General features: G+C 38.0%; 1 protein-coding gene across 5 annotated transcripts in view; it reads right to left on the bottom strand.

Moving 5' to 3' along the window:
* The window catches only part of EPRS1 (glutamyl-prolyl-tRNA synthetase 1), a 39,398-nt gene extending 17,886 nt beyond the window's left edge, over positions 1-21,512 (bottom strand). The window contains exons 1-16 of one of the 5 annotated variants that reach the window (XM_083829643.1): positions 21,367-21,512; positions 19,105-19,189; positions 15,852-15,951; positions 13,733-13,889; positions 12,414-12,553; positions 11,667-11,761; positions 10,445-10,571; positions 9,694-9,886; positions 8,566-8,737; positions 7,893-8,126; positions 6,377-6,461; positions 5,983-6,042; positions 3,530-3,640; positions 1,700-1,836; positions 757-964; positions 188-300 (exon numbers count right to left, since the gene is read on the bottom strand). In XM_083829643.1, the coding sequence (XP_083685769.1) occupies positions 188-300; positions 757-964; positions 1,700-1,836; positions 3,530-3,640; positions 5,983-6,042; positions 6,377-6,461; positions 7,893-8,126; positions 8,566-8,737; positions 9,694-9,886; positions 10,445-10,571; positions 11,667-11,761; positions 12,414-12,553; positions 13,733-13,889; positions 15,852-15,951; positions 19,105-19,189; positions 21,367-21,412 (2,063 nt within the window). In that variant the 5' untranslated portion in view covers positions 21,413-21,512. Of the gene's footprint in view, positions 1-187; positions 301-756; positions 965-1,699; positions 1,837-3,529; positions 3,641-5,982; positions 6,043-6,376; positions 6,462-7,892; positions 8,127-8,565; positions 8,738-9,693; positions 9,887-10,444; positions 10,572-11,666; positions 11,762-12,413; positions 12,554-13,732; positions 13,890-15,851; positions 15,952-19,104; positions 19,190-20,955; positions 21,064-21,366 lie in introns of those variants that run through there. The other 4 variants (XM_083829642.1, XM_083829644.1, XM_083829645.1 and 1 more) reach the window with 4 other exon arrangements.
* Positions 21,513-23,648: the final 2,136 nt, after the last annotated feature.

Here is a 23,648-nt window from a genome sequence, read left to right as displayed (position 1 = left end):
ACATAGACAAAAGCCATGATAGTCCACAAAAATAACCCACAGAAAAGTGGTGGTAAAGAGGAAGATATTTGCAGCATTGGCAAAGTATTGGCAACATTACTCTTGACATGACGTGTGAACGTCCTAGAACACAGCAAATTAAAGCAAATTCTGTGAAGTCTGCTTGGGCTGTTCTTAAGTAGCTTACCTCACTGGCTCATAGGGTTGATCACAAATAAAGAATCCTCTTCTCTGAAGTTGTATTATGTCCCCTTTTTTTAAATCCCTAAGGCAAGGATCACCTAACATCAGTTCTTCTTGCTGTAAGAGTAAATAAAAATCAGATAAATCAGTCCAAACCTAACAGGGCACAAGAAACAGTAAGAAAAATGGTAGAGCTGTTGAAGGATAGTGGTAATTTTTCTAAGTGTTGATGTGTCAGTTAATTCCAAAGGCAGCAGAACAAGTACTCACAAGAAGATACCATATGATAAGAATGCAACATGACCAAAAAAAAATTAAACTATTGGTCCCAGATGTGTAAGAGCCAGGTAATGCATGAGTATACAAAATTACAATTCAACTCACATTATTACATTTCAGTTCATGTTATTATGAGAAGTTGAATGGAAAACATATGAACAAGTTACACACCCTTTCCTTGTTTGACAAATTAAGTTTGTCAAAGTTTTAAAAAGAGTCAAAAAACAGTAACAAGAAACAGCAATGGCAAAAAAAATAAAGCTTTGTAAAATATAAAGGGGAAAAATACTTTACCTTGCTATTTTGGTTGATATATTGCTTGAAATCCTCATCTTTACCTAGAACTGGCTTAGTGATTAGATGTTCATAATTAACACAGACAGTTGGGATGAGTGGTGCACGTGGAGTATCTGCTAACCAAGTGATCTTAGTGGTTTTTTTGAAGTCCTTATTCTCTAAGTTTAATTTGGTATCGATGGACAGAATTTTTCCACTTGAATTTCTACAGGAAAACAGAAAGGATGAGAGCAAAACCTAAATGATTTGTTCTCATTTGATACTACAGTACATCAACAGATCCACAGAAAAAAAAAATTGTTCAGAGTTCAATTCTGAAGCATGGAAGATATAGGAAATGGAAAAGTGTAGTCACTGCTGTTGAAGTTCTCCTTTACTTTTGATTTTTTAAATATCACGAGATACTTCAGAACATGGGAAAAATCTCTACCTATTTGTTTTACATTCTCTGTCTCAACTCACTCCATTCTGCCAGTGTCTCAACACAACTATTTCCAAAATATTATGATGACATTAACAGTCTCCTTCCCTCACCCCAAAAGTTCTGCAACTTACATTTTGATTGGTTTAATTGTTTAGAATGCAAAAGCGTGTATTTCTTACAGAATAAAAATTGTCAAAATTCCAAGTTGTGTGGGTTTTTTTTTGTTTGTTTGTTTGTGTTTTGCCTGACAACGCTGTTTCACAGTGGAACACCACCAACACATAGACAACACTCCATAAGGGAGACATGCAGCAGGATGTCACCAACTGGTGATTTCAGACCTGGATCTATAGTAAAATGTGCTCTGTGCCAAACATCCAGCTTTGTGATATATTTCAAAGTAGATATCTCGATATATATGTGGACAAGCACTGAAACTGTTAAAAGATACCTATACTGCAAACATCAACAAAAAGTTGAAAAACAGAAGTTAATTTCATCTCCCAGTATTCTTACCTGTTTAATTTAGTGATGATAATATTGCCCCAATTTATGAATGTAACCACCTCTCCCTCTGTCAGGGTCTCTGCATCTGCACCCTCGATCAGCACTCTGGAGCCATACCACACAGGTTTCAACCCAACATCGGCGTTCTGTGAAAAATGATGTTTATTTCAAAGGAGAGGCTATTACACAAACTGGCTAAATTTAATGCAGTGCTAAAACACTGCTTTCTTTATGACAGAATACAGACGAAGATAAAAGACTTAAAATAACAGTAACAGAAAGCAACAGTATTCCTCTACAACTATCTCTCAGGTTTCTAGTTCAAAAGCGCTGCGTATGTTCCTCTGACAGTACATTCAAAAATTATATCCCCAACAATAAGTCCAACACAACTGACAGCGGTTAGTTGTGTTAGATGACCCTATTTCCTTCAAGTCCACACTTCTTCAAGATCTTACATGTAAAGACTAACTTTTAATCAAATGTTCATCTTGTTATGCAAATTCACTTCAAAACAAGTTTCTTAACTCTCAGCTTCACTTTTTTACAATTAATATGGAATTAAATATGCAGCTTCTCTCAGCTGGATAGATTTTTAAATATAGTAATATTATGGTATTGCTTAGAACAATAAAAATATTCAGCTTTATAGCATCCAAATGATGGAGTTTTGCTTTTTTGTTTTTGATTTTATTTTATTTGTCTTTAAATGCAGACAGATGGGAGCTCAGAATTGTTCAACTTATCAGGAGTTTGAAGTTTGTTTCCTCTGGTCAGTAGAAATTTGTTTCTTCTGGTTATTTCATTACATACTGGACGCATCATTTTTAATAGCAATATTTTAGCATGCAGGCTTGTATCTGACCAAACTTCTTTTTGACTCTAAGAGTCACAATTCTCACTTGCATCTACTGAAAACCTGTTTCCCTGTGAATCCACCACAGGGAAAAGGGCAAACTAGAGGCTGACCTTTAAGTTACAAGAAATTGCTACAGGTGTATTCAGAGCAACAAAGTGAAGAAGCAAAAAAAAAAAAAGATAAAAACTTGAAAAATATTTACTTCCTTCTCAGTTAAGTTTGATATCTAAGGGATGCTTTCAGAAAAGCTGAAGTATAACTTGAGATGTCATGCTCAAAGTAAAGCATCTTTCCTAACTGTAGTGGAAAGAAAAAAAAATGCACCAGCAACACAGGCCCCTTCTCAACAGATATTACTTTGTGAATTGATTTAGTTACTAAGAGTTTCCAATTAGTAAGAACTGAACTCTTGCTGGTAACTATTTGCTATCTGAATTTAAAAGCCACATCCAAAAAATCCAGATAATGGTAGAATTAACAGTTTAATATTTCACTTTTCTACGTAAGTCTAATTTTATATAATATTTAAAAGAAATCTTCCCCTTCATCCTCCCCATATTGCATTCCTCACTCTTATGGATAAGCAGTACCTACTGTATGGTAACCATAAGGCTTGAATTAAACTTTATATTTAAACTTCTCTGTCAAAGTTTGTATTAAACAATAATAAAAATAGTCTTAGCCTCACTCCATGTTTGTAATATCTCACCTCTTCTGAAAACTCCCTTTTGTCATGACTTTATCTATATGCTTTTGTAAATATATACACTGCAGTTTCCTACATCATTCTCTTAAATGAACAAACATGTTCAGTAATTGCCGACTTTCTGACAATTTTATGAAAAAAAGCACACCTTGGTTTTATCTCCCGCCGTCCAAACAAGTTAAAATAAGGGACTCTCCTTGCTGACTGCTCTAAGCCAATGTACTTCCAACCTTACTGATCTGCAATACAAGAATATTAAGAGCAAAGCGAGAACCTTTGGATGTTTAGCCACTTCTTTCACCTCCTCTTGAGCTTCAGGAACATTTACTGGGACCACTGCGTCTTTCAGTAAAGCAGTGTACCGAGGAGCTACTGGGTCTATAACCTACAGAAAACAAATGAGGGGGATCATGAATATATGACATTGACAGAGAAATAAGATATTGTATGAAACAACAATAAAAAGGAATATTAATTGGTATTCTTTATGTTACTGCATTTTTTTAATGTTTGCCTTAATGTTACTTGGATCCAAATGTATAAAAGATAAAAAGCGAGAAAACAGTGGTAATAAAGAGAGTTTCCCTTCTTTACTGAAGTACTTTGAGTAAAAACTGTGCATTGGATACTGCCGTCAGAAGTAACCAAATTTATGAACTGATACCACATCGGGAAGATAGTAAGAAGTACTTTGATAGTTTTACTATTCAAAAATGGTATTAAATCTGGAACACTTTCTAGGTAGCTGAATTTAAAGCAATCATTTATTGGTGCAGTTCTCTCTTTTGTCCAGCAGCACAAGACCCGATCCCATACTAATTTTCCAGGCAAGTACTCCAGGAATCAGGGACAGACCTGGCTATAGAGGAAGCACCAATTAAGTCTAAAATTTTAACACAGCAGCATTAGATACTATAATAAGGCAACATCATAATATTGGCTTCATCAGGATATCTACAACTTGAGTCTGGCAAGGAAAAGATACCACCAAAACTTCTCCCTGCATTTTTATTGTTTATTCTCAAACTCAGCCAAAGCAGTTTTCCACGGTGTTTTTCATACCTGAAATACTGGTTTGGCTAACTGTTCTGAGGAACTTAAAAATATAATTCAAGTGAAATAGTTCTCTAGGACCAAAAAAGAGATCTACCAGTTTAACTGGAAGCTAACACAAAGGAAAACATCTGCTTTTATTAACATAAAGTGACTACCCCCCAGTTTATTCCTGCTCAAGTAAAAAAACTATGCAGAAAACGTATGAAAGAATAATTAGGTGCTAAATACTTGACATAAGCAAGTAAGGTGATAGATATATTTTAAGTCACACGTTCATAAGTTGATAATTACTGAAGCCAGACTCCTAGATGTTAGAGACATTTTAAAAAAGGACGTTCGTATGCATTTCAAAACATATGTGTTACGTGATTTAATATAAAAATTTTGATAACTAAACAACTGAATTTTACCATGTTTTTACTAGGCTCTTTATTTTACTCATAACCCACAATCCTGCCTCAGACTGCAAATGTTAAAAATTTTGTAAATATACTACTGATTAACGTGTAAGAGTTCTCACACTAATCAAGTCTTTGAGCTTAGAACTACCTGTGTGCAAACAATTGCTTTTGTTCATAATGCAGTTTGCAAGTTATCTGCACAGACAGATGTGAACAAAATTGACTAATAAATGCGGTGCTGTCTAAGGAGTTGGAGATCTAAGAAAGTCAGTTTAAAAGGCAATTCAAAAAATGAGCCCTGACAGTCCATCCCCCCCCCAAATTCAATTCTTAGTCATGGGTATGCAGCAACAGAAAGAACCAATTCATAAACCTTTGTGTACGTAGCAGACCAAATGCAAAATACATGAATGAATACAAGACACATGCCAGACAAGCAAAAGCTACTTAAATGAACAGATCTGGGTACTATCTATGCAAAAACGAGCAGGAATCCCAATGCAAAATAACAGGTGTTTCCACAATCACACAAAATATGCAATCAGCATTCTAATAATTCGCCTTATTATAGTGTCCAAGCATCCGCTGCCAAAAAGCAACTAACCATGTCAAGATGCAGTATTCCTTATTTGACATTCAGTTAGGAACATTAGCAGTGCTGGCTTTATCTACACAGACAGTATACCCAGCATCTTAGACTTTTGCCACTGAAAGGAAAAGTGGCTGACATGAATCAAATTGAGTAATACATACATTTATGTTAACGGATAGGCCAAACTAGAAACAGGCAGCATTTTAAAGCTAGGAATAATGCATTTTCAGTGGGTTTGTAGAGCTCCTGTTATATACGCAAATGTGACTGTGCTATGAAGCTGCAAAAATGATAGCTTATGCTATGTATGCTTACAGCACTGTAAGCTATATGCTAAGGTAAAAAGCATTGAGTAATACCTTCTTACAGATAGCTCGCAGCTTGAAAGCAGAAAAATGAAATGCAGTTTTCATATCAGCTTTACATATATCATTATCTTTTCCCATACTACTAATTAAGGCAAGTAAGTATTGGTTTAGGAGAATCGACAGGATTAGTGCTAATTCAGGTTAGAAAGGGGAGGTGGGGGGGACATTCCATTTTCCTGAAAGTGTGCCAAATGATGCAACATATTGCAACTGCTACTTGTGTTGATAAGCACTCCAATGAATGCTAGATTTTCTACATATTCCAGACAGAGGATATCACAAGTAGTTTCAAATTCAAGTAAACACCTACCTTTTTGTTAAAGGACCAAATTTTATCCCACTCCATATTCACAACAGATCGAGAGGAGCCCTGGAAAACAAAAAACACCCATGAATATACAGTCTAGCTATTAGATCCATTTAAAACAAAGTCCTTTAAAGATTAAGAACCCTCTACTATTTGCATTCATCAAAACAGTTTAGATAGGCACCTCGAGCTTGCAAAACAAGTAATTTTTTAAACACGAAACCTGTTACAGCATTTTGCAAGGACCTGCTCGTATGTTCTAAAGCAGTACACCTGAAAGCAGCAAGCCTTCAGAAGAAGAAATCTAACAGTCACACAAGTATTTTAACTGAAACTTCATGAAAACTTATTCTTACCAAGTGAAACTCAAATGATCAGAAAAGAAGGAAATACCCACCTGAGCAGCAATAAACTGTTTTAGACCTTCAACTGTCATGCCTCTTCTCAGGACACCACGCACAGTGGGAAATCTTGGGTCATCCCTAGTAGAAAAAATTTTATTAATATCACATGTTAAATTCTACCTATTAGTTAGATTACTCAAAAACTTTAGTAATACTGCTGCATGTGAAAGGCAGCTTCAATGCACTGTGCTTGTGTGAATGAAGAGTTAGATGAGAAGACCTAACTGAAAAGACTAAGCTCTTATCCATAGAAAACATCTGGTGGAGATTCTCTTCTACTTCACCCCAGGGAGGTAAACCACCTCTTAACGAAGTAGCTCTTTTCATATGTCTGTTCAATCTTAAGTCTCTCTAAAACTGACAAGGTACATGTTATGTCCCTATCACATTACATCCTTTTCAACGGCACCTTAACAATGGAACCTGAAACAACAGGGCTTGATATCTACTTGCTGAGGAGAAACCAGAAAGAAGAGTGACAATGGCAACGTTATCTCTCAGTGACAGAAGTGATAGAATTCTATAATTTTCTTGTTATGCATGAAATGAAAAGGCCTAATCTGAAACTATCTGAAATGCAAAATATGTGTGGTGGGAATACGGATTAAACTTTGCCAAGGCCCTAACACAGAGGCTTACTGAGGGAGAGGTGATCATACAATAGCTACATCAGCAGGAAAAAAAGAAAAAAAATGGCTCTAGTAGAGTAGTTGCATGCGTAAGCTTGGAATCTAGGCTTCCAGCAGTCAGAAAAGAAAAACAATCCAAAAAAAGGCTTATATGATACCTCTAGCCAAACCACTCAGAGGCAGATTAGGCACTTGCATAAAATGATACCCCAAAGGCTCAGCAGAGAAGTGCCTAAAACCAGGCCATGAAAGACACTACAACAGGTTGTCTGACTTGGAATTATCCATGAATTTCTTCAGAATCCTTTACTATACGGAAAGGACTTCAGATGGTGTGTTCCCACAGCTAGGTCACTGTGGGAAAGAACCAAGGAGGAGTCTCTCTACACTTTGACCTAACTGCAGAAGTGTAAACCCACTGCTCATCCTTTCTAGGAAAATACATAAGCTACCAGGCCACCAAGAATCCTCTATCTTCTGCAGAAATCCAGTTAACAATCAAAAAAGAATGTAAGATAAAGAAGTGGGGAACAGAAGGGAGGAAAATTTCTGGCATAGCTCAGGAATGTATCTGATGACTCGGTGTGGAAAATGTGTAAGTAGCAAGAGCTAGAGCCCCAGAATAAGCTCTATTTTAACTATTTCAGTTAAAATAAATTATATTTATTTTAGGATATGAACGTGCATATACGCAGTTACCATAGCATAGTAAACAGTCACATTGTGCATTCAGAAGCCATTGTAATTAATCTGTTCTCAAATTCTGTTTAAATATTTACTCATGCTGCTTTGATACTTAAGCACTGTCCAAAACAGAAAATGCATGCATCAGTCACAAGAATCTTCAACAACAATGCTGAACTACAAATGAGTAACATACCATCCATCCACGAGCCCTTCGTTGACAAACCATGTAAGCTTTCTCTTGGATAACACAGTGTTGTTGAGGTTTAGCCTGCTGTACTCCCATATATATGGCTTCCTTATGCCCAGTGCCTCGATGATCCAGTAGAATTGTTCATCTCTGTCATGGTATTCAGTTGTTCTAAGTGCATGTGTGACACCTTCAATAGAGTCAACAATGGGGCAGGCAAAGTCATACGTGGGATAAACCCTTGAAAATAAAGACCTTCAATTGGCAAGGCAGAAGAACAAAACACTTTCCTCATATTTAAATGTTTAAAATAAGCATCGTTTATATTTAGATATTAGAAATATTTAGTGTTTGATCCTAAATATCTTCAGATCAAGCCTTCTTTAAAAGAGAATGTACAAAATAAATAACCCACAAAGAAAAACAGAGCAATAACATTTTTAAAACAAAGAAAGCCATCAGGAAATTAATTGATCATAGCATTTATATTCAAGACTGAAAAAATGCTACACTACTACTGTTTTCAAACAAAGAAGTTTCAGAAAGTCAAGAGAGTCATTACACATTCTGACTGAAAAACGCCAGCAGGTTCAAATTGTTAAAAGAAGTTTACTAAGGAGTGGTAAATACCCTGAAAAAAGCAAAAATCACACGCCACACAAGAAGAAATTGAGCATACTTGTAGGTACTACCAGTACGTGGGTGAGGCTGGTTTTTACAACGATAAAGAGTTGGATCCCTCATACATCCATTGTTACTATTCATATCTATTTTTGCTCGTAGACAACAAGTTTGTCCATATTCTGTTCCCTTTTTCATTTCTTCCCACATTTGTAGATTCTTATTAACACCTAAAACCAATAAATCATTTTCTAAGTTATTATGAAGTTGATACAGAAACACACGTTATTACTGCAGAAACAAAAGGCAAAGCCACCACCTCCCTTAGACACATTTTACATTTTGAATTTTTTTAAAGTGGTAATGAATGGTGATGAATTCACACATACTCAGATTTACTACACCTGTCTAAAGGTATAGCTACTCCAGCCCTGCAGCACTAAACATCTGGGGGTACTGTTGGATGAAAAGCTCAACATGGGTCAGCAATGTGCACTTGCAGCCCAGAAAGCCAACCATATCCTGGCCTGCATCAAAAGAAGTGTGACCAGTAGGTCGCAGGAAGTGATCTTCCCCCTCTACTCTGCTCTTGTGAGACCTGACCCGGAGTACTGTGTTCAGCTTCAGGGCACCCAGCAGAAGAAGGACATGGACCTGCTAGAGCAGGTCCAGAGGAGGGCCACAAAAATGATCGGGGGCTGGAGCACCAGTCCTATGAAGGCAGACTGAGAGAGCTGGCATTGTTCAGCTTAGAGAAGAAAAGGGAGACCTTGTAAGTGGCTTTTCAACAACTAAAGGGGGCCTACAAGAAAGATGGGGAGAGACTCTTTATCAGGGAGTATAGTGACAGGACAAGGGGCAATGGTTTTAAACTATAAAAAAGGTAGGTTTTGATTGGATAGAAGGAGGAAATTCTTTACTTTGAGAGTGGTGAGACACTGCAATGGGTCAGATGAGGATTTGGGCAACCTGATCTAGTGGGTGGCATCCCTGCCCATGGCACAGGGTTGGAACTAGATGATCTTCAAGGTCCCTTCCAACCCAACCCTTTCTATGATTTCCAAGTTTCTACAAGAACCTCACAGTTAGGCAATTAGTTACCTCATTCAACTTTTAATAAAAAATCAAGTTTTGATGCCAAATTAAAAAAGATACAAAAGCAAAAAGGAAGCTTAAAACTGCTTACAGTTATTTCTGTGTTTAGATTCCATTCTTTGCTCACGCTCTGCTTTCATTTGTTCTGCAGGAGTATCATCTACGTATGCCTTCCCTTCTTGAATAAGCTGCTCAGCATATTTCATTATTGTTTCAAAGTGATCTGAGGTATATGTAAATTGATCTGGTTTGATATGCAGCATTGCAACATCTTCAAGAATTACCTGCAAAGCGTGAAATTGTATACTGTAATATTCTAGAAAGTTAATTTTCTTAAACCTTTATCCTCTTCATGCCAGATGAGGTGTTTTAACACTCCATAGTGCAGGAAGGCTAATGCATAAAATTAATATGACATAGATGAAAGGACCAAGAGGCAGGCACTTACTGATTCAGAGCCTATGACTATATGAGATCAGACAGATAACTTCAAGAAAGAGGTAGGACAAGAAAAGGAGATGAAAATTCAATCTGTAAGAAGTAATTTGTTTAAGTGATATATCTAACAAAGACACGAGTATTACAAGAGTTGCATATCTACATACTGTGAAATACAAATTGGAGAAAGGGAAGAAATAAGCTACCAATAAAAGGTATAATAATAAATAAAAGGTTTTAAAGGTAAAGATGATGTAAATTTCTTGCAAGCATGAGACTTAAATGTAATACCTTTGCCCTAAAAATATAGTGCAAAAACAAATTGTGCAACAACAGATCTGTACATCATTTACCTTTGAATTTGCTTAATACAGTGAAAGGATTTCCCTGTTCTCTTATCATACCTTTTCAAAGTCTTCCTTCTCTTTTTCTGGATTTGTGTCATCAAACCTCATAATAAGTTTTCCTTTGAAGTTAACTTGGTAGTGCTGATTTAACAGGGCAGCTTTGGCATGACCAATATGCAGATATCTAAAAATAAAGAAAAATAAATAAACACACCAGCACTATTTTGGTTAGACTTTTTGTTTTTGTAAGGGAAGACGAATGAATGGAAAACAATGCATAAGTTAAACAAAAAGAATATTTTTTAAAACATGGTACATTTATGAAAATAGATTATGCTTTTTCTACCATAAATTTACTAGTTAACTGTTTAAAATATCTAAATCAGTAAATTTCAGGGTCACCATGGATATAAAAATAGGACTTGAATTATCTTGTTTTACAGACTAACTTAAACTGACTGTACTGATGATATTTAGTAGCCACAAGATAATCTGAACCTATTGCATTCAGAAGACTGGAATTTTCTAAAATATAATGAAACCACCATTCTTATGTGTAAGCTACTGTTAATTTAAATCAAATATAAACACAACTAAAAATAAAAGTCACTCCCAAAAATTTAAAATATACAAGCCCCTAAAGAACAACTTTAACTAAAACACCAGAATTAAAACACTAAATGCTACTAAAGTAATGTGAGAACATAGAGTTAAACACATATATAACTCATGATAGAGTGACAGTTTATACTGGACTAAAAGAGTAAGATCCACAAGCACAGAAGTCACGTGATACTGAACAGACAGTTTACTGAAGAAGTGTAATAGGAATTTCACAGCTTATCAGTCACTTCTAAAAAGAAGCAGAAAATTAAAAGCTTGACAAAAATTTTGTTTATGAAATTGGTTGTGCATTTTTTAATTCTCTTTCCCATGTATCTATTGATAAGAGCAAAGTTCTATGTACGGGACACATTTGGGAAATAGTATCTCTGCTGAATAAAACATTTCTATACTCCTACGTCATTTCTGACTACCCCTGCATTAACCAGATTGGCAATTAAGATGATATAATAGATGAGATCAACAGATCAAAGAGGCTGGCTGTGAGGCTCATCACATCTCCATTGTTTGGTCTTTATGGGCTTGTTCATATCTTGGACTACATATAATTTGGATGCCCAGGCCAAAGTCCTCTGTTATACATTTAGTCTAAAAGCTTCCTAAAGGGATGCTATCCTATACACCTTTCCCCTCTCCAAGTATTTATGCCTCTTACCCGCTTGCTTCAGGAGGAAACCTTACAATGACCTTTCCCATCTCTGCACCAGGAAGTTCAACAAACTTCCCAACATCAGCTTTCTTTTCTGTTGCCTTAAAAAATAATGGAAACATAATTACAGATCACATGAGATGAACAAACAGATATAAAACCGTAGATATGTGCCTGTGCTCCAACATCTCCTTTCAAAACAGACAACAAAAAACTGTCATACTGGACACCAAATTAATCTCTTCAAAACTTTCACATTACTCTTAGTACATCAAAACCAGATTAATTCTGGAGTTCCAAGTTATTCTGTCTTCAGATTTGATCCAGGACTGAAGAGTTCTCCAAGCTGTTTAATTTACTAGATAGAAGAAAACAGTTGCTAGCTAAGTTTATCTCAGTGTTTTTAACCTGATTGTGATTACCAAGTTCTATCAATTAAAGACTTTGCAGCTCTATCAGGATCGTTGAAATCATTGTTAGATAAAGAAAACAATATAGCTAGAGAGCAGTGCTGACTCAGCAGTGACATTTTTACGTTATTCCATTTAAGCTTTGAACTACACCACTCAAGCCCTTCTAAATACAAAATTGTCAATTTTTTGTTTGTTTGTTTGTTTTAAACAGGAGTTTACAAAATAATTTACATTGTAACTAATTCCTTTTAATTCTCTAAGTTAAAAAAAAAAAAAAGTTCCTTACAGTATATTCATGCAAATAAAGCTACTCGCCTGGAAAGATCTGAGTAAAGCTTACCATTTTGATCTTTGGTGTACCAGAAACCCACTTGGCTCCTACAGACTGAAAAGTTTGTTGTACCTCAAGAAAGCCATACCATCGCTTTACATGGATGGGAGCTTCATTTTTCTGTAATTGTTCTTGCCAGATGTTATTGTCTGTGAGGAAACAAAATTTTCAAGCTATTGAATTATAAAAATGGAATGATTACCAACAGTGGTTTTAAGACCAGTAAAAGATTATGATTTTTTTTAAATCCACTTATTCCTTCTTCTGAAAAGACATTTAGCCATGAGGACATAAGTCATTTTAAACCATATTAAATAGGCAAACTCCCTCCAAACCTAAAACATACTGCATTCATTTTGGATTCAGCAGAACAGAAGGTGAGGCAGACTGCGCAACATGCACTTTTCTTTGTATCACTCACTCCAAAATTATTAACTTTTATTTTTCAAAAACGGAAATACAGGATACCCTTCTAATGTGTCTACATTTGATGTTTTCTAAGGTTTTTGAAAAGTGAAGCATGTATCAATATTACCATTTATTACTGAAGGCTCAATTTCCACACTAATATTCAGGGAGCAACTTCACTAAAAGGACTCAGTAGAAGAAATGCACCCATTTCAGTTTTCTTTCAAGAACTGTAACTTTGAAAAACTACTGAAAGATGCTAGCCTTTACCCTTGAACATGCATTTCACTTTCAAGAGGAATTTTGTCATACTGAATGACGGATTGACACCTATCAATTTTAGGCATACATCTGAGGGAATATAAAAAAACTAATCCATAAAAACAGTTCATCAAAGCTTATTTTATCTTCTGAAGAGTATTTCAAAGTGTAACATATACACCTTTTCGTAACTCAGATTAAACACCAAAGAAATGCAGTCTGCTAAGGTAACATAACTGCAAAGTCTGTCTATACAATTTTACTTCGTAGTCCAAAATTCAAATATTCAACCCAAAATTTTGGGCCATGGAAAAGTGGTAAGCTTTGGAAGCTGGTAATAATGGCATTATTATAGTTAACACAAAATAAGTTTTTGTGTTAAAAATAGTATTGCCATTCATAAATACATCATATAAATTTCCACATATACAAATTCAAAAAACTTACAAGGCTTCCTTACCCATACTATTCCCATCTCTAGTGATGCATAGACCAAAGCAGTATGCACAATAGTTTAGAGTCTAGCATAAGGCTAAGAGTTGCTAATAGTAACCACAAAATAAATAAACAAACAAACAAATGAACATACATACATACATTTGGGAACTCCTGCTATACTATGACAGGAAACCAATGGAAATGAGAACATATACCAATACCTTTTAGGACAGCCCAGACACACAAGTCTGCAAGACTCAGTGAGTTTCCAACTAAGTAGGTTCTCAGAGATAGACAGTGGTTGAGCTCTTGGACTGCTGAAAGAAACTGGCTAGCAGTAGATAACTTTGTAGCACTGAACTCCAGCCAGTGGTCAACCTAGTTTTAAGGGACGTAAGATACTCAAAATTAGTAAAGGAATGAGAAAGAAGTTTGTCAAAAATCTGAAAGTACATTTAATAACCGAACAGAAAATATTAACTGGAATATTAGTCTTACATATATTGGACATTAAATCACAGTAGATACATAAAGAACATTTAAAATAAAATATACTGAAACATTCACCCAGAGCTGTACTAAATGATTAAATTCAATTTCTTCTTTCAGGATGTATTCAAACTGCTGAAACTATACTGACTTAATTGAAGCTATTCCCATTGGAAAAAGAAATAGTAGTTCTTAGGCATTTATTTTATCACATACAGTATACAATAATGGCAATCCTCCAACTATTTAGGTACCACATTTGTGCACTAGTTGATCATTCCGGTATCACTGCTGGGTAAGAATGCCATTTTCCCCTCAGTCCCTATCTTCTCTGCGTCAGTTCCTTTCAGGCTTGAAGAAACCAAATCCCTACCCCATCTCATTTCCCTTCCCCCTCTCCCACAAAAGTCTTTTTTTTTTTTCCCTATAAAAGGAAATACATCTTGCTGCATAAATTCAAAAAAATTAAGAATCAGGTCCTTGGTTGATTCGTTGCTCTGTCCGCAAATTGAATCCTTTGGTTCTGTGAGAGACATCTCTCTTACAATCCTCTGTCCCTGTTTCATATTCAAGTGTTCTATAAACAGTGTAAGGAATCTTTCCAATATCTGAGCCTACGTGGCAGGCACAGATGTAATTACATTGCCACAGAATTCAGTTCAGTTGTTTGCAGTTTTGTTCCAAAATATTTTGACCACAAATGCAGCTGTCGATGTACTTCTCCAAGTACAGCATTATTTTTGAAAGATGCAGAAGTGAAAAGTATTTTATCAGAACTACCAATCTTAAAAGTGTGTTTGCAGAGGTTGTGGGGTTTAATTTAAAAATAGGTTTGGGGCAGAAAATTTAAGTAGCTACAAGACACCCTATAACTTTTTTAATGCCTTACAAGCAATATACTAAGGACAACACTTCCCTTGAGACCAGCTATACAGGATGAAGATTGATTTGTACTAGCTTCAAGTAGTTGTAGAAAAGAGAGTTGAATCAAATCCTTCTGTTCCCTCCCCAGCTTTCAGAGGAAATAAATTTCAATTCATCTACTAGTTTCAGTCATCAACTTAAAATTCAGCTAGACTCAGGAAGAATTCCATCTCATTTCATTTCATATCCACAATTTATAACAACTTTTTGCAATTCCTGTAAGCAAGGATGACCAGAAAGTCCCTCTTTGGGAGAAAAAACAGTTCAATGCCTTCATGGCACCATTGGGGAAGCATTATGGAATACAGGACTTTATACAAGGGAACATCCCATCACTGCGGTAAGATTCCTAAGCCAGAAGGCATCCAACTTGGATCTCAAGCACTGAATGAAATCAGGGTCAGAGTTTTATCTGCCATATATGGCAAAAACCAACTTAGTACAAAATCACAAGTACTTTACACAGTGGAATACTTTGTTAAGTTATAACATTACTTTGTTAAACACTTAATTATTTTCTAATTCGTAGCTGCTGTAGGTAGCATACACATATACAATGTTCCTTGGTGTTACACTTAAGTATTACATGGTATTAAGCAATGGCAACAGAGCTGAAAAAAACTGCAGACATCATCTTAAAACTTCAAGTATCCTGTGTTAGGGAAGTGTCAGGTTAAGAGTAGCTGTTGCAGGGGTAGCAAAGGGCAACCCGTTGAAAGCTCAGGTTTATAACTCTTCTTTATAAGCAGCCGCAAGATTTAAAAAAAAAAAAAAAAACACATAACCCCCCAAAAACCCTCAGCATCCCACATAATTAGAAACTCAGCCTAATAATAAAATGTAGAACAATAGATGCAAGATCCTCAAAAAAAAAAAAAAAGACTGATCACAGGCAAAAATGGGGGGAAAGGCATGATTCTTTCTCACCTCAGTGTGTTCCAAAAGGTTCGAACCATACAGGCCAGCAGAACTAGCAACTCTAGCCAGGTAACGAGCTATTGAATTCACATCAGTAAACGATACATTTCTAAAAAAAGAGAGGCAAAATAAAGGTATAATATTAAATTCAATCTCAACTGTACACACGTAATCGAAACAAGTGTAAGGCAAAGAACAACAAAATTTCTGGTGACCTGGAAACTGTTGTTTCACCCAGAAAAAATATCTAGCGAAAGAACTTATCAATCCTCACTTTTCCATTACCAGATGGAACAACAATCTCTTAATAACAAAGCAATTTTGTTTAAATAGAGAGAAATGAAGAAAATAAAGCTCTTCACATCTGACAGAACGTGTAACTTAAGCTATATATTTTCCAGAATATAAGGAGCTAAATTGACTTTTTTTTTCCTCCCCATTCTCTTTTCTTTCCTTTTCAGACATGATGGATGACTTTGAAGAAGATTCCTAGAGAATCTGCAGTGGAATAGAGCGGTCTCCACCCCGGTTCTGAGGGCTAGAGTCAGAGGAGGGAAAAAAATAAAATTGTTCATTTACTTTGCTCAATTCACACTATGTAGAGACCATCCCCTGTTGAACAGACTTGGCTGTATGTAATTCTGTTTTTTACCCAGCCATCTCAATTAATTTGCACTTGCTTTCCCCATTCTGCTATTGAAAATTCTCGAGATCTGGAGGCCAAAGGCTCTCTGAAGAGCATACTTCTTCCTATTTTTAATCTCCTTTCTCCACCCTACATATAGCATTATAAAAATCTGCATACTGTCAGAAACCTAACTTCAAAATAATCTAACATAAAAGTGAATATTTTCATTAACATTTACTGAAGAGCTTTGGAAGAAAGAAGCACCACAACCATCAGTTCTCCAGATAACACTGACCTCCACAGTCTCACATAGTTTATTAAATCATTATTTCAGTTAATTTCTAAAATGCATTACAGAATGGTTCTGTGCAGAGGTCAGAAATACCAGCATAATAGTAACATTACTCTGAAGCATGCACATGCTCATGACACAAAACAGAAAAGCTGGGCTGCAGTTTGTTACCTGATAGATGCGGGTATACCAAAATACTCCATAAAGCCATCAATGCTTAGCAAAACGGTTTGTTTGACAGCTATTGCCACATGCAGTTTTGAAACTAAGGCTTCAAAAACAACCTTTGAAATACTACTAAGCACCTCAAGTTAGTGATAAACTTTACAGCCAGCTAGCTGACAGCTAAGTTTCAGCTAGTTAGCTGAGAAGTTAATCACCAGATTTTAAATGTACTTTAAATTATTACCTAGGCAAAAAAAAAAAAAAAAAAAAAGCAATTAAAATATTGTCTTGTTCAGGTCAAGCCTTTTCAACTAATGGTTTCCCCCCCCCCAAAAAAAAATCAAAGTCTGAAATATCCCAAGTGAATTTAAAGTCATGCCAAAATAAGATAGCTTCAGCAGAATTGATGCCATGAAATCCATTTACCAGAAGCATTAGTTGAGGTATGCATTCAGCTGATGCTTCTGAAGTTACAGATACACTTTTAACTGACTTTAAATAGAGAATCAATTTTTTTCAAAATGATGGTACAACCGAGCAAGAGAAAATTAATGCAATTCTGAGGTTTGGAAGAACTTCTTAAACATAATTCAATGCCAGGGACCAGATGATACTATTGCACAAAAAATTCCATCTGATGGAACGGTGAATTTAGACCTTTTTTGCCTGGGACCAAAGAGCTGAAGGAGTGCTTTTGCTTTACATTTCTCAACATTTCCATAGGAGCTAAAATGAGTGGTTTTGCAATGCAGTGGGAGGAAGGCAAATTAGTATAAAATTATTTAATAGAATAGAAGAACAGATTATTTCATAGCTCATTATATAAATTTATAATATTCCAAGATCACCCCGATGTATTAAAGAAGTGTATATGAGGATGTATATCTTCTCATATATACATACGTATATATACTGTCTAAACTGAGAAAGGAGTTTGAATCCAAAATCTAAGACTACTCAAGAGGAAAACACTCATGCAACTAAAAAGTATCCAATTATATTCTTATTATATTCTATAACCCACATAACATGCACTAAATATTAGTGATGCTGTACCAGTTAACTCCCTGCCACATTGCTCTAGCTGTCATTCAACAGTGCAAATTCAATACCATTGCTAGACTGATCAAGAGACAATGTGTAAGAACAGAAATTATAATAAGGAAAGAACTCTCATTTGAGCTCAAGTCTAACATTTTAACAGTATCTTCTGCTGAAACAGCTCACAAAACATGAGTTTGTGAGCAGGTCTGTGAATAACAGATTATCTTCCCCTATTCTTCTAAACAACTACCAGGTACTCAAAAACTACGGTTAAAATAAATAATACTGAAGTCACCACAGTATTGTTATGTTTTAAGAATTTAATGTCCATGGGACAAAATTTGTCCCTTACTGTAGATACCAAATATCAGAGATTTCCATGGATATGTCAATGGTTTTTAGGATACTGGGATACCTTCTCTTGTTATATCCAGACACCTTACATGATATAGAATCCGAGATTACAATGCAGCTTCCCAAAACGAACAAAGTTAGCCTGCATTTCTGATGTGCATATGATTCTGTACAGATCATAAAAAACCCCCTCACATCCCAAACTTGAAAATATTTATTGCAATGAGAGCTAACTTTTAAAAGGACAGACAATAGCTTTCTACAAAAAATTATAAAAGTATTTCGACAGGATGCAGATGGATACAATGGATAGCATGGCACAGCTAGTTAGCACTTTTCTGAGATAACACCATTTGCTTACATGCAGGAGTGAGACCAAAACAATGCCATATAAACTTTTAAAATTCATTCTATCACCTGTGTACACATCAAAGGAATTATTTATACCAGTCTTTTGAAGTATAAAATGGCCTTTCTTTTCATAACTCATGGTACATCAAAAAGGCAAATATTTAAACAACAAAGTGATAGGTACTACATAAATGACTGAAAGAGACAAGAGCGTGTGCAAATAAGAATACATACATTCTTTCCATAGAGGAAATTTAGGATATATTATAAATGTTTTGTCTATGCTACAAAAAGGAAATAGTAATGCAGTCATCAATAAAACTATTCTTCTCTTTCTCCTACCTGAAAAGGTTACCACCAGTGTTAAAACCACGTGATTTTAAAAATTGCTGACCCAAAGCTAGAAGGAGAGATGCAAAGTCACTTACTCAGATACACGAAGGATGGTTTCTTTGCCTTCTTCCACTGAAATTTTGATATCATTCTTCACATGTTCCACCGTCAGCAGAGCTCCTTTAAAAAGGAAGAGAAAAACACGCTCACCTTTCTTTCAGGAAAAATATCTTTTACAGCAGCAACAAAACAGTAACATTCCTTATCAAATAGGACAAAGCACCAGAACTGGCTCCTTCAAGTAAGATTGCTCAAGGGAAAAAAAAAAAAAAAAAAAAAATCAGTGTTCAATCTCACATGCGGGAGACTTCTTATTCTTGGCAATCCCTATGGCTTCAAATTGATAATACCCAGCATACAACGATCTGCAGTGAGCTCAGCAATTATCAGCAGCGATACATTTTGCTTCCTAAGGGTACTGTAAAAATGAGTCCTGTCCTCCAGAATATGAAGAGAGCATAATCAAATTATTTTACTTTAACAGTACAGAAACTTACACCACCACAGCCCTGACAAATGCATCAAAAGAGATCAATTATCGAATATACCAGTACTTTCTGAACATGAATGAGACTATTTTTAACCTGATTTAATGTTTATGAAATGATTAGCCATCCAAAACGAAAAAAATTCTGTTCATGACAAATACAGGAAGCTTATATAGGGTTTTCAGAGTACTTCTTCGGTGACAGTAAAGGATGGCCTCTAGAAATAAAAGAATTACTGACGTTTTTAGGCCATATCATCAACTTGAGGACAGCTCTGTCCATATTCGAAGTGGTTTGATGCAAACCTGCTCTGATCTTGATGCTCTATAGCACAACACAATAGCTCAAACAAAGCACCAAGATAACTTGGCCGTCTTATTTCTGGACTGGCTCTGGTCCAGACCCAGCCTGCTAAGCATAAGTAGAGGAGCTTGTGTTCTTTTGCTCTGCTCAGAAGCACGTCCTGACAGTAAGCTTTCCATAGGTACATATTACTAAAAGGAAACTAGCCAAAGGGCTACGCTCTAGGTCTGGAAAGGCACCTAACCTGTTACAGTCTGCATAGCGCACCACCCGCTTCGTCTTCCCTGATAAGGACAGACCACCCAAGGCAGATGATGTGGCAAGCTATTAATACACCACCCCAAACACAAGTCCCCGGAGCTAGGAATCCCCTAGCTCTCACCTCAGCTGCAAACCCTTCTGGCATTAAGCTGACGTTAACAGTAATCCATACGTGAAAGTCAGGATGACGACACTTATGCAACGTGCTTGCAAGACACGTTAAGTATTTTAATAACATGCAGGGCAGTGCTTTGAAAACGACAAGCGCCATGCACGCCCGGCTGTGTAATTAATACTAGCGACACTAATAGCTACTACACTTTTCCCAGCGCGCAGCCATGACGAATAATACCAAGTAGGATGAGTGTGCTCGTCTTCCTAACACAAACGCTTGCCAAAGTGTTTCATCGGTAAAATGCAATATTTCTGACATAATTATATAATCTTCGCAAGTAGATCTCTAGTGACACTTACCAGCCATCAAGAAGAAATCCCCCAATTCCCCTAAACTAACGTTAACGTAGCTCGTGTTGTGTCACATCTCTATCAAGCCTGCAGAAGCAGGAATCTGGAGCAATGTTACCCAAAGTGTACGTGCTACCATACCTTAAGTCTGCAGTCGTGCAACTTGCATTCAAATCTGAAATGAATTGGGGAATAGCAGCAAAGAAGCAACCGATAAACTAAGGCGACGAACGGGCAGAAAACGTACTCTGAATGTAGCAAGATGGAGAAACGGCACGGAACAAGCATAAAAGGTATCAGTTTCCCGACAGCAGGGAAGGCAGCGAGGACGGTTCTTACGTTTTAAAGGCAAAAAAAAGAAGGACAGACCTGAGGAAGCGACATTTGCAGCGCCACTCTGCCAAGGGAGCCCGGTCTGGGGGCAGAGCGGGGCAGCAGCCTAGCACGAGTTACGCTGCGGGGCCGAGGCAGGCCCTGCGGAGAGCAGCGGGGCTGAGGCCGCCCCGACCCTCCCCCGGCTCTCCAGGGGGCTGCCCGCGGCCCTGGAGCCGCCCGGGGCCGCGGAGGGGAGGACGGCCGCTGCCCCCCCGGCCCGCCCCGCTGCCGAGGGCCGCATGATGCAAGGCGGCGGCCACGCGGCAGGAGGGGAGCGGGCGGGGAACGGGGTCCCGAGCGCCCCCGGGGGATGGAGAAGGGGCAAGGGGGGTCCGGGGGGACGGAGGAAGGGGATCGGAGGGAGGACGGGGGGTTCCCGGGTGCCGGGGCCCCGGCCGCGCTTACCGAGCGGGGCGCTGCCCGCCGCCACGGTGAGGCTGAGCGCCGCCATCCTCCGCGGCACCGGGGCGGGGCGGCGGCGGCGCCAGCTCGGCGGGGCGGGGACACGCGTCACGTCCTGGGGCTGCCCCGGGATCGGCCGCCGGCGGCTGAGCAGGTGCCCGGCGGGCAGTGAGGGAGCCCTCACAGAGTCGTTAGGGTTGGAAAGACCTCCCAGATCATGTGGTCCAACCGTCCCCCTGCCACCAGCATCACCCACTAAACCATGTCCCTAAGCACCACGTCCAACCTTTCCCTAAACACCCCCAGGGACGGTGACTCCACCACCTCCCTGGGCAACCCGTCCCAATGCCTGACTGCTCTTTCTGAGAAGAAATGTCTCCTCAATTCCAACCCGAACCTCCACATAACAAAGGCACCACCTGATGGTTCGCCTCTTTTCTCATCCTGTTGTGCATTCCCTTCCTCACAAGCACCCCGACCTCGCAGTGGGTCTGACCGGCCTTGCGACGGATTACAGAAACACCGCGCTAGCAGCTTCTGGCAGGGACAGACCCAAGTTCACATTGGTGCAAGGACAATGCACAGTCATGGTGCTTTTCTTTTTTTTTTTCCTGCTCTATTTTACAGCCGATACGCCAGCACCTACTTTGCTCTCAGAGAAATGGTGAAATGCTTAATCAGTGGGCCAGAGCTGTCCTGGGCGGCGGGGCAGCGGTATAGCCAGGGCATGACGGCACCCACTCCGCCAGCCGGTGTTCCTGGTCCCTGCTGTGGAGTTTCATCTCCTGTTTTCTTTGTGTCTGCCCCCATTAGTAGGCATTTTAGTTTTCATAAGCATGGGAAATGGCTCCATGCAGAAGTATGTTTATGTCTTGGGTAGGAGCTGGTGTATGCCATGTATGCTCTCCTTCCAGTCAAGCGACAGCAAATGAGCGGGGAGATCAGTTACAGCCAAATTAGAAAGGGGCTTATGCAGAGGAAATCCCCAAACATACATCAGATTCAGATGAAAATAAGGATATAGAGACACAGATGAGTATTACTAAGCTCTGTACTTGTATTTTGGTGATGATTTCAAGGAAAGACACACGAAAGCAGGCTTTAAGTCATTCTACATTTTAAAGTGTTTTGCAAATTCAGATGCCAATTTTGATGTGAATCCTAAAGCATGCATATCCAGGGATCCTGGAGAGAATTATGTATAACTGAGTGAAAATTAGTCTCTACTTGCTAGGTAGCAAACCTTAATCGCGTTCAATACATGGCATGACTCAAGTTATGAGAAGCCAAAATATGATGAAGGCCCTAATTAAAGCAGGCTGAATCTACCTTGTGTGCTCTTGGTAGTCATACATTTGTGGAAGGAGAAGAAAGGTAAGCTCTAGATGAAAGGAGTAGAAGCATGTGTTATTCTTCCATACGCAGCTTTAATCCAGTGTAATGATAGCATTATGGACTGGCCGATGATGATAGGGTGAGGTAAGTGATATTCTTGCTAATTTATCTGTAAATGTTATAGGGATAAGCTGTCCTCACTAAGGACAGAGCTTCCCCCGTTCCTTTTCCATGTTTGCACATAGGGAGACTGTGAACCCTTCAGCAAGAGCTGCCTTGTTCATATCTTCTGGTGTTAAGATGATCCTGCTTGCTGGAAATACAGTTAGCTTTAAGCCAGCTAGTTTTAAGAACAATCAGGACAAGCCTGGAGTTACTTCACTGAAGTCATATTGGCATTGCCAATGAGAGGAAAAGATCAAATCCAAGGACTCTATTTGTAGTTAGAAAAGTCAGACTTGTTAGCTATGTTGTTTGATGAAAGTAGAAATAAAGTTGTATAACACGAACACTATCAAAAACTGCATTTGGAAATTTTCATCTGTATGGAAAACATAGCATTTGTATCTTCAAGTTCTGTGATAGCTTAAAGACTGAGCGGACCCAGAGTGTGGTTATTAGGACTTAATCTTGTGGGCAAGGAGGACATAGAAGGGGTGCAGTGCAATGTGCAGGCTACTTTGCTATTCGTAGTGTCAGCAGAGGTTAAAGAAAACAAATCATGCTGGAAGAACTTTGCTATTCAGGGTTTAAGTAAGCAGTCAAATTCAGACACCCACCCTAGCACCACAAGCCTGAGAACTCAGCAGATGCCGCTTTTCTGTGCACAGAGAACAGAGAAAAGAACAACTGTGTGTAGTCTGTTGAAACTGGCAGCCACTCAAGGCATGCCTCAGTATGCATCACATTTTTAGGGAAAGGGGGGCCCTAAGACTCCTTAATTTGAAGGT

This window comes from Anser anser, assembly GCF_964211835.1.
Source record: "Anser anser genome assembly, chromosome: 3".
In the NCBI taxonomy this organism is placed as follows: Eukaryota; Metazoa; Chordata; class Aves; order Anseriformes; family Anatidae; genus Anser; species Anser anser.
This window is presented reverse-complemented; position numbering and strand designations above follow the sequence as displayed.